The sequence below is a fragment of the Xenopus laevis genome, chromosome 1L (assembly GCF_017654675.1).
Source record: "Xenopus laevis strain J_2021 chromosome 1L, Xenopus_laevis_v10.1, whole genome shotgun sequence".
NCBI lineage: Eukaryota > Metazoa > Chordata > Amphibia > Anura > Pipidae > Xenopus > Xenopus laevis.
Genome location: NC_054371.1, coordinates 108,291,639 through 108,302,512, shown reverse-complemented (window position 1 = coordinate 108,302,512; position 10,874 = coordinate 108,291,639). Strand labels below are relative to the sequence as shown.

At 40.7% G+C, this 10,874-nt stretch overlaps 1 protein-coding gene across 3 annotated transcripts in view; it reads left to right on the top strand.

Annotated features, from left to right (window-relative positions):
- Window positions 1–3,622: 3,622 nt before the first annotated feature.
- Window positions 3,623–10,874, top strand: part of pwwp3a.L (PWWP domain containing 3A, DNA repair factor L homeolog) — a 31,551-nt gene continuing 24,299 nt past the window's right edge. For 2 of the 3 annotated variants that reach the window (XM_018254830.2, XM_018254811.2), the window contains exons 1-4: window positions 3,631–3,892; window positions 4,616–4,731; window positions 5,899–5,969; window positions 6,438–6,508. In XM_018254830.2, the coding sequence (XP_018110319.1) occupies window positions 4,675–4,731; window positions 5,899–5,969; window positions 6,438–6,508 (199 nt within the window). In that variant the 5' untranslated portion in view covers window positions 3,631–3,892; window positions 4,616–4,674. Of the gene's footprint in view, window positions 3,893–4,615; window positions 4,732–5,898; window positions 5,970–6,437; window positions 6,509–10,874 lie in introns of all 3 variants that reach the window. The other variant, XM_018254821.2, reaches the window with a different exon arrangement.

Below are 10,874 nucleotides of genomic sequence, written 5' to 3'. Positions count from 1 at the left end.
CCCTGGTCCCCTACATATTCTACCTCTACCTGTGCTTTCACCTCAGTCAGTACTAAATACTGTTACTGCTATGCACCACTAAGTAACACATAGTTCTATTAGATAAAATGGGATGGCATTGGATTGACACCTCCTGGATCTTCTATACCCATTAGTGCTATTGTATTATTTATTATTTCAGTTACAATAACCAACTACCTACCATTTCCATGTTTTCTCTCACCTCCCAGTAAAGGAAGAAGCTTCTGCAGTTAAGGTGGCCATAGATGCTCGTACGAAACAAATTTTCATACAATATTTGGTGCGTGGTAGGAAAAGAGCCGACCAATATCAGCAGAAGACTTGAATATAGGTTGGCTTTTCAATCGGGTGCCTTTGAAGGCACCCATCGCCCATTGTTAGTGCTGAAGCATCAGATACTGGTACAATTCTACTGTTTCTACCTGTATATCTACCTGTTTCTTGGAAAGATCTTTTCGAAGAAAGATCGTAATTGTTACGTCTATGGCCACTTTAACTTTAGAGAGAATCTCAAATCCAAACTGGAGCAGAGTCCATTCAATCAACAGGCAGTATATGATGCTGTCCCCTGCAAGTAACAAAGTTCAGCCAATCAGCGGGTAGTGAATGCAGTGTGGTTCTGATGTCAGAGCAAGGCACAGGCACAAGGACACTGTGCTCTATCCACAGGGGACGCAGCTGTATTAAAACTCCTGAAAAAATTGATTGATTTTAGCCCACTTCATCTAAGAGGGAAGGCACACACTTTCTATAGTGTTAGTGTATAACATATGTATATAAAAATAACTGCTCTTTCTGTAATATACACCTACATATACCTGCATATCAAATGAACTCACAACTCGAATGGTATTTTTTTTTTTTTTTTTTAGAAAAAACTGGAATGGGAAAAGCTGAGTTGAGTCCCAAAACCTGAAAACTCAAATAAGTTACGTGTTCCGCAGGAAAAAACTAGGATCGCTCAAATTATTCGAGTTTACGAGCAAAAACCTAAAAAAAAAACATCATGCAGACTAACATCTTCAAATGGTTCAAGGGACCTCTGCCATTGACTCCTACATGACCATGATAGGTTTTAAATGGCGTATTTTTGGATTCAAGCTATTTCCAGGGTCAGGGTATAATAAATAAATTTTTTAATTTCAAAATTCTAGTTTTTTTTAACCAGATAATGTGAGTTTTGACCAAAAAATACAACTCAAAAACTTTTCGTGGATAACACTTGAACCTTAATAAATCCACCCCATAATATGAATAGTATAAGAAAACTCCAGCAAATTTATTTTACAGAACAGGCTGGTAAAGCTTACTGGCAATCTTGCTCATCCATGTACATAGTGGGGGGTGGGAGATAAGTAAAAGTTGAGAGGGTTTGTGGTGGCAGGTACCTGGAGTGAGGTCCTTTGGTGGGCTTTAGGTACCTCTGACCAACACTGCAGTATTGTTATGCCACTGTGCACAACTTTTAGCAATCACATGATTGAGAATACATTTTTAATCACAACTGGTCACATTTCTGGTAGGAATCCATTGGGCTAGCGAAATTGACATTATAGAATGCTGTCGTCATGTAAAAGCACTGAAAAGACCAAGTATTAGGGGGTATTTATTAAACTCAACTGTGAAGAGCTTTTTTAATGTTTTATCTTAAAATGGGATTACTTTTTCTCAATTTTCCCATTGTCTTTCCTAAATTTGCCCTTTTTTTGTCCCTAAATTGTCAAAAAAATTGGCCACATTTTGCACTTATAGAAATTTTGAGTCAGCTCAAATGCCCCAATTTCTCAGATAAAGAGGTGCACGTCCCATCAGTGGTCCATCCTCCACTTCAATGCAGTAGAATTAATTCAGCACAGCACCCTGTGGTTAAAAAATGCCTTTATTCAAATTCTCATGGCAGACCCGTTCAGCAACGTTTCAGGCCTATATGCGGCCTTTTATCAAGCTCACTTAACACTGGCCAGATGGCCCTTTTATAGACAATATTTTGCCACCTACTGGTTACAAACTAACATGACCATATATATATCGTTTATAAAATTGTTGCAAAGCCTTAGTAACCAAATGAATACAATGTCACAATAATAGTAGGAACTTTTTTAAATTCTGTATGGGAAACAGGCCCAATCACGTGTTCAGAAAAAATCTGAAAGACAAATGTTAAAAACAATTTAAAAACAAAATTTAACCCTTGCGGGGTAAGTGTCTCCAATTTTCTAATCCATATTGCTTCTTTCCTAAGTAATGCTCCCACACCGTCCCCCCCAAGTCTTAGACATGGTTGACCACTTGATATTTAAGCTGGTGTATACCATGACTAGCTTCCAAAAAATGCGATGCAACTGCTTGTTCCCTTTTGCCAGTTCTAATTGCTGATTTGTGCTTTCTCATCCGTTCTCTGACAGGACGTGACGTTTGCCCCACATATAATAAGCCACAAGGGCATTTTATAATGTAGACAACGAAACTCGACGCACATGTATAGTACCCCCGAATCTTTATAGGGGTTCCTTTTCGTGGATTGTATCCCACATCCCCTTTTTGGCAATTGGAACAGCAGCTGCATCCACAAAAAGGAACCCCTATAAAGATACGGGGGTACTATACATGTGCGTTGAGTTTCGTTTAAACTCAATTTAAACTATTATCCTTTTGTAAATTAGCAAATCTTTATCCATAAATTATAAAGATATGGCACTTGTCTTCACATAAAACACTGGACCGGACATCTGTTTATGGGTAGCCTGGAGTGACAACCGGTGTGGTCAGGGTTGCCACCTGGCCAGTAAAAATGATGGCCGATCCCACTGTTATTAATAGGGAAAAAAGATAAATATATAGGAAGGCCGGTATTTTTTTCCAGAAAAGGTGGCACAAGTCTTCACCTATGCACTTTTGGGACGGCAGAACTAAGAATCTGCATGCTTCATGTTTTAGGACCAGACTAAACAAATAATAAAAACTTGCTTTGGTCAATTTCATTAATTCATTATTTTTTTGGGGAGAAGAGGCTCAAATTGTATCAGTATTGTTTGCAACCAGTAAAATATGCATTTTTCTCTCAGAAGAGACAAAATAATTGGAGCTGAGAGACTCTTGTGGTGATGCCAGAGGGGCTGCTGTAAGATGCCAGTCACTCTATCTATTGGGCCTATGGGGATAGTTTGGGTCTCATTTTCTTTAAATGCCAGGGCCTATTGTAAATAGGTCTGTACCTGACTGCTCATAACCACCAGGAAAATAAAAGTTTTTTATTTGTTCCCTAGCAAAAATAAGAGTTATGAACAGCAAATATACATTACTGATGACATACTGGAAGCACAAACTGGGCAGCACAAGCAAAATGCGGGTTTCTACAGCGCAGAGAAAACAATGTATTAGTTGCACTTTATATGGGGAGAGCGGACTCTGGAAGCAGCCAGTATGGCTGACATCTTGTTTTTGTTCCCTGACATACGTAGGCACTACGAGCAGAGAAAAATAATTGAAACCCGATACCCGCGTCCTGCCCTACACAAATTACTATATGTATGTTTACTCCAACGTTTCTCCTCGAGGTCAGCTACGTGTTGCGTCACGGCGCTTATATACTTGTACCGGACGTCACAGTCTCGCGAGAAAAACATTAAAATTAGGGAGGTAGGAGGGGCAAGAGCCAAGGAACAGAAAACATTTAAAACAGTGTTGCGAAACTGTGTTTCATGTTAAGAAAATCGAAAAAAGCAGTAATATTGGGCGGTATGTAAAAGTATTGGCAGACCTGCAATGTTGACAAAGAATACATGAGAGTGTGTATAGGCTTGCAGAGGCACTGTAGTGTTTACGCTATTTAACGTGCCCAGCAGATTAAAAAGGACTCTTGTACTCACAGGTATGGACAATCCTAAACGCAAAAAATCCAATCGAATAAACTTTTTGCATGTGATACAAGTGTCTTCTCCTATAGAACAGATCCATAGTGCAGAATTAACAACCAAGGCTACTTTCCCTTTAGGTTGGAGAGGTAAAATTTGGTCAGAATGACAATTAATATGTTGATAAAGTGCTCTGTTTAGGGATGCTTCAGGGAATGTGTTTGGGATGAGGTATTTTTACATGACTGCTTTGGTTTACAGATGGCTTGTTATCTACTATTTGCTCTGCCCACAACTAAGTGATGGGTGATGCCCATGATCCTTATGGCACTGTGTTGGAAAGGGGGGAATGTGTGTTTGCACTTGCATATGACTGCACACAGCAGAAGAGAAATGGTTTGAGGACTTGGAATTGTCCATACATTTACTTTAATGTATATTGCCTAGACCCCACACAGTGCACCCATGGGTTGTGCACTTGTCTCTTGGTAATGGCTTAGCCAACTTGAACTTGGTCATGAGTGTCTGCAGCCAAAAGGCTATGTTATATGGAGGAAAGTCTCAGTGCTCTAACTACAATTGATATGTGTCTTACAGAAAATAATGCTGCACAGTTGGGCTATTGATCATTTCAACAGAATAAAGGAATATTAAGCCTCCACCCCAGAAATGCAGGAGCAATTACTGTGTTTACTAACAGAATTCCTCTCTTAACTGATCTATTTTGTTCTACATTGCAGCGAGTATCTCTACGAATGCTAATCCTGAATTTGAATGAAACTACACATGAAGCCTAACCATGAGCTCTTTGGGATATGTCCTCTGCAAATGGAAGAGTCATTTTTGGCCAGCAAAAGTATGCCTTAGGTTCTCCTTTTATAACATAGGACTATACCTTTACAATATATATGAGCAAGTAAGGTATGACGCCATAAGTAAACAATGCAGGGAACACCATACCTTTAGCATTGCATAAAATCAGAAGTTTAAAGGGCTAGATCAGCTATAAAGTAACCTTTAGTTTGATGTAGACAGTAATATTCTGAGACCATTTGCAGTTGGTCTTGATTTTTTTATTTGACATTTTAGCTCTCTAGTTGCTAGGGTCCAATTTACCCTAGGAACTAGAGTAAAGATTGTACCAGTTGCACGACTCGATGCCTGTACCACTGCTTCTGTCCCAACTGAAGCTCATGTATAAGGGTAAAGATTGTGGAACTAAACAGGCTCCAAAACAGCAGAAACCGTGCTGCAAGGTTTATTCTTACGTTTATTCATAGCTTGAAACATGTTGTATGAATAAACCTTGCAGCACAGTTTCTGCGGTTTTTGGAGCCTGTTTATTTCCACAATCTTTACCCTTTTACATAACCATAGGAACTAGGCAGTGGTATGAAGCACAGACTTGAAAATGAATAGGAGCGGTCCATAATAGAAAGATACGTAATAAAACGTCACCGTAAAATTGTAGCCTCACGCAGCAATATATTTTTGGGCTGCTGGGGTAAAAAGAGAGACAAATAATTAATAAACTTTAAAAATGGGTAGATCAGGAGCTGGGATCAAATTGCCCTTTTTATAAAGTGGGGGGGTAAAATAGCCCAACTTTTAGATTAATGCTATATAATTGCAAAATATGAAAATGTGGATTTTGTTTTTTAAAAAATGAGAATATAATCTTAACACAAGTTCTATTTATTGTGCTCGTTTTAGCAAAGGTGATTTTAGACGCATTCTGCCCATTTAAATGCTTGGGGATGTAAATCTTGCTGCTTTACATGCTGCTAATAAACAAGTGGCGGTTATTGCACAGAAGGTAACCTGGAAACACTGAATCTAACTCTACGATGGTATATCTCGCTGCTGTAGGTTCTTTATTGCCGCATTTAAAGGGTTAACTAGTAGTAGATATGAATATTCTATGCAAATTTGCAACTGTTCTTACTTTTTTAAAATTTAGGATTATATGTCTTTCTGTTGTTCCATTTTAGATAAATGACATTTCCTTTTCCTGATCATGTAGGTTTTATCCAAACCCAGCAAGCAAACCAATAACAGCAAGATGGATGTCGAGATACTCTGCCTGGATGAACTGTTAAGTATACTAATATTTATGACTATTTCCTGATTACAGCATTTTATTGAAGTTTCTCAACACCTTAAGAGGAGTAAAAACCCTTATATTACATTTGGCTAATGAAACAATATGTAATTATAAGCAACTTTTAAGCATACAGTCTTTAAAAATGTTCAGCGGTTTTAAAATTATTTGTAATTATAATTGCTAATAAAAGCAGACAGGTGAATATTTTCTTCTGGTATTCGCACCTAGACAGCAACATTTTGCTATGAAGCTGTATGGTATATTGATAGCCCATCCTCCAGCATTTGTAATGCAGCAAGATCTATCTTTTTTATATGTTTAAAATGGAAGCTTTTTTTTTTTTTCAGTATTGAAATCAGTATTGTTCCAATTCCTGCTGTGGTTAATTCTTGTTAAGAACAGTGTGCATTGTGTTGCAATGCTGAGGCATGTACTGACCTAAACATTATATTTTATAGGGTTCATGTGCAGTACAAGGACACAAAACCCTTGGTGAAAGTCGAAGTAGAGAATATTGCTGCAGAATTAGGTGATTATTTACTGTACTGTACCAGCTGCTTCTCTGTCCATATTAAGATTATGGGGCATAATTATCAAGGGTTGAATTTTGAATTGAAAAAACTTTGAAATTCGAATTCAAAAAGACCAAGCAAAGTTTTTTTTGGGTCGAATAGGTCAGTTTTCGATCGAATAGATCCGTATGCGGCCGAATCATCCGAATCGAAGGAATAGCTCATTCGATCGAATTCCATTCAAAGTTTTGATTTTCCAAAGTCCACCAATTGACTCGAAATAGGTTCTAGGAGGTCCCCCATAGGCTAAAACAGCAATTTCGCAGGTTTTAGATGGCAAATGATCGAATTAGAATTAGAAGTACATGATAAATTTCGATATTCGAATTTGGACTATTCCCTAGTCGAAGTAAACCTTTGATAAATCTGCTCCTTAGTGTTAAATAAATGCCCTGAAAGTAAATTCAAGTTCTGATATTTTTTTTGTTGTTGTTGAATCTGCACGTCATGTTCTTCTTTAGATTTATTTGTGTTTATCACCAATGTTTCATTTACACCAAAAATAATAATTTTGACCTGACAAACTGCTTGTATGAGTACAAACTGAAATACATCCCCTGGTTTTTCTTGCAGCTTGTTTGTTATAAAGAATGGGCACATACAAAATTAACTTTAAGGGCACATTTTGCCCACCCCCATACTTGAATTTCCAGGGTAGGGTCAGTTAAAGATTGCCAAAGATAACCTTGAAAGGGATACTTTCCTAATAAGATACTTTCTTATTTCCTACTTAATTTCCAGTCAGAAAACTTAATCTGCAATCACCAAAAATTATTTCCTATTAGTTTATCCTTAAGAAGAAAGCTGTCTACTTTAAACTACTTTACTGTAGGTGTTCTAGAATATGGCACATTTATATGATAAACTATCTATAATTATCAGAATAATCTGGGTAAAATATCTAAATGAACTATATATTAATCAGTGTAAAACTGATGAGGGGGCTATTCTAAGCACTTTTGTTATTTATATTCATTATTTATTTTGTTTTTATTCCAAGATATTAAGGGATACATGTACTGTTAATATGAATGACTTTTGTTACAACAGTGCCACCTGCTGGTCATTTTCCCACCAGTCTGACCAGCAAGTAGTCAAGGAAGTTGTCAGGAGAAAGAAAGAGGCTGATGTTCTGCTTAGAAAAGATGTGAGAGGTTTCTCATTTTATTCCTAAACAGAAGAACATCAGCCTCTTTATTTCTCCTGACAACTTCTTTGACTACTTGCTGGTCAGACTGGTGGGAAAATGACCAGCAGGTGGCGATGTTGTAACAAAATTCATTCATATTAACGTAAATGTTCGGTTAGTTTGCTGTTGATCTGACGTCTGATAAGGATCGATCGGAAACTAACTGAACAGTTATGTCCCATGTGGCCCCCTTTAAGTCGTTGACCAATAAGTTAGAGAGCTGCAAACAAAGGAAGTAGTTTTCTGGTTATTATGTTAGGCATCCAGTTTTCTCTTGCCTAGATTGGGGGACACAGACACCATGGGGATGAAGATCCTGTTGCTTGGAGAAAGGACACTAAATGGTTAAAGTGGCTCCTCCTCCTCCTGCTCTGGGCTTCATTCCCACCTACCTCCTCAATCCTCAGTTTTCTTTTAGTGTCCTCAGAAGGAGGGTGGACACTTCGTGGCTGGGAGCAATGGTACATATTTCAGTATCATGCCACTACTGGGGGTCAGTGTTTGGGCGCCATCTTACTAAGGTACTATAACAAAGCCCGGGAAACCTCTCTGGCGGCCATCTTGGATCAGCATCTCTCTCCAGCACTGAGCGTTTCCAGCCTCACTGTCTCTCACAGGGAAGAACAAGGCAGCATTGGTGGTTCAGTGGTAGAATTCTCGCCTGCCATGGCACGCGGGAGGCCCGGGTTAATTTCCTGGCCAATGTACCACCATTCCTTCCTACCCCGGTGAACAGGTAGTTACACTTCCCTTATCTCTCTCTCCCTCTCTCTCTCTCTCTCTCTCTCTCTCTCTCTCTCTCTCTCGCTCTCTCTCTCTCACTTCCCTCACGTGCACGTACAACCAATGCAATTTCGTATTCGGCATGTGCTACTTGAAAACCAAAATTTGCTAGCTACGGCTAATCAAACGAGTTCAGATTCTGGTGTGCGCTCTATCTCTAGCGGGTCCACAGAACCTAGCCAGAATACCAGAGACTCTAGATAAGGTCCTACAGCACCTATCTACACAGCCTCACAGACTGGTCACTCAGCAGTCGGCCACAAAGTGACCTCCCCTTTCCCCACCTGTATCGCCTGATGAACAGGTGGAGGCATCAGGGGAAGAGGGACAGATCCTATCCGGAGATGAATCCAATCAGGATGCCCCTATTTCACAAAGAGAGGTTGAGAGCCTGATTCAGGCAGTATTACAGGCACTATGTCTAGTAGACACCACCCTGCCTTCAGAAGAGCCAACCAAAAACATTTTCAAGAGGCAAAAGAAGTCGTCTTGTGTCTTTCCAGCCTATGAACAGCTGGATGACATCGTTAAAGCACAATGGAAAACGCCAGACCTTAGAGTCCAATTTTCCAAGAGCTTTACTCAAACTTATCCTTTTACTCAGGACTGTACAGACCTTTGGTCTTCACCCTGAGCAGTGGACCCACCTGTCTCGAGAACTGTCAAAGAACACCACCATTCCAGTAGCAGATGCGGTTTCCTTTAAGGATCCTGTCGATACAAACGTCTTGAGGGTTTCTGAAAGGCTATTTCACAGCAGCAGGCAAAGCTCTCTGACCTATTTTTGCCACCGCATGGGTATCCAGGGCAAAGGAGGTTTCGGTGGAACAGGTGGCCCAACTCATTGGCTCAGAAGGTCCCTCCACAGACCTCCTTCTAGGTCAGATAGAGAACGCAAACAGATTCATTTGTGAAGCGGCCCTGGACGCGGCTAAGCTCAACGCAAGGCCTTTGTCACGATCCATTGCAGCCAGACGTTTCCTTTGGCTAAAGAACTGGTCTGCAGATCTTACCTCGAAGTGGTCTCTGGTTGGTCTCCCATTCTTGGAAAACAGCTTTTCTGCGCTGAACTAGAGAAAATAATTTCTCAAGCTACAGGAGGCAAGAGCATTTTACTTCTGCAAAACAGACCCAAGAGAACTACCTTCAAAAGGCAACCATTTTTTGTCCCTTTCACCAAAATCAGAGCCAGAGGCAAAGGTCCCAACATGAAAAACAACAAGCTCCAACCCACCCCAGATTCCAGTCAAGGGAGTGCACTTCTTGGACAGGAAGCAGAGCTGCACCTAAGCCCACACAGGACAAAACAGCCTCCGCATTAGTAGGTGCCCTCCCCCGGAAGCTTACCCTTAGGCAGATGCTTAAGTCACTTTCTGGAGGTGTGACGGCAGTGAGTACTGGACCCCTGTGTCCTACAGATCATACCCCAGGGCTATCTCATAGAATTCGCTCAGCTACCCCCGAGACAATTTTTCATCTCAAGGCTCCCTACCGGAGAACCCAGGCTCTCGGCGTTCCAAGGGGTTCTGCACACCCTGACCACCTCCGGGGTAGTACAGGCTGTCCCTTGAAGGGAAAGGGGCTTCGGTTTCTACTCAAACCTTTTTATAGTACCCAAAAAGGACGGATCTTTTTGCCCAGTGCTAGACCTAAAAGCACTAAACAACCATGTAAAAAAGCACCACTTTAAGAATCTATCCAGTCAGTCCTAATGTCCCTGGAGTTAGAGGATTTCATGGAGGGATTGACATCAAAGATGCATACCTGCATGTCCCAATACATTCCAACCACCACAGGTTCCTTTGCTTTTCAGTGGCAGGAAAACATTTGCAATTTGTGGCACTCCTCTTCGGACTATCCTCTGCGCCAAGGGTATTCACAAAGGTCATGGCTGCAGCTCTAGAGGACCTGCGACTGCAGGGAGTGAGTGTCATACCATACCTGGATGACCTACTGGTAAAGGCCCGTTCCATGGCACTGGCCGCAACTCATCTCCAGACAGTGATGCAGACACTAACGCTGTTAGGCTGGCAGATAATCTTCCAAAAATCTCCACTCATACTTTCTCAGAGTACGGAATATTTAGGGCTTGTCCATAATTCTTCAGTGGGAAGAGCCTTCCTTCCCCAATCCAAGATCACCTCAATGCAGGGGCTCCTGTCCGTTCTGCAGAAAGCGTATCAGGTACCTTTGCCATGAGAGTGCTGGGGACTATGGTGTCATCCTGCGATTCCATACACGCAGCTCCACACCAGAGCCTTACAGAGACTGATACTCCAACACCAGAGGAGGAACCAAGCAGAGCTTAACCGCAGGATTCCCCAGAACTAGTTTGAACCTAAATCAATTGG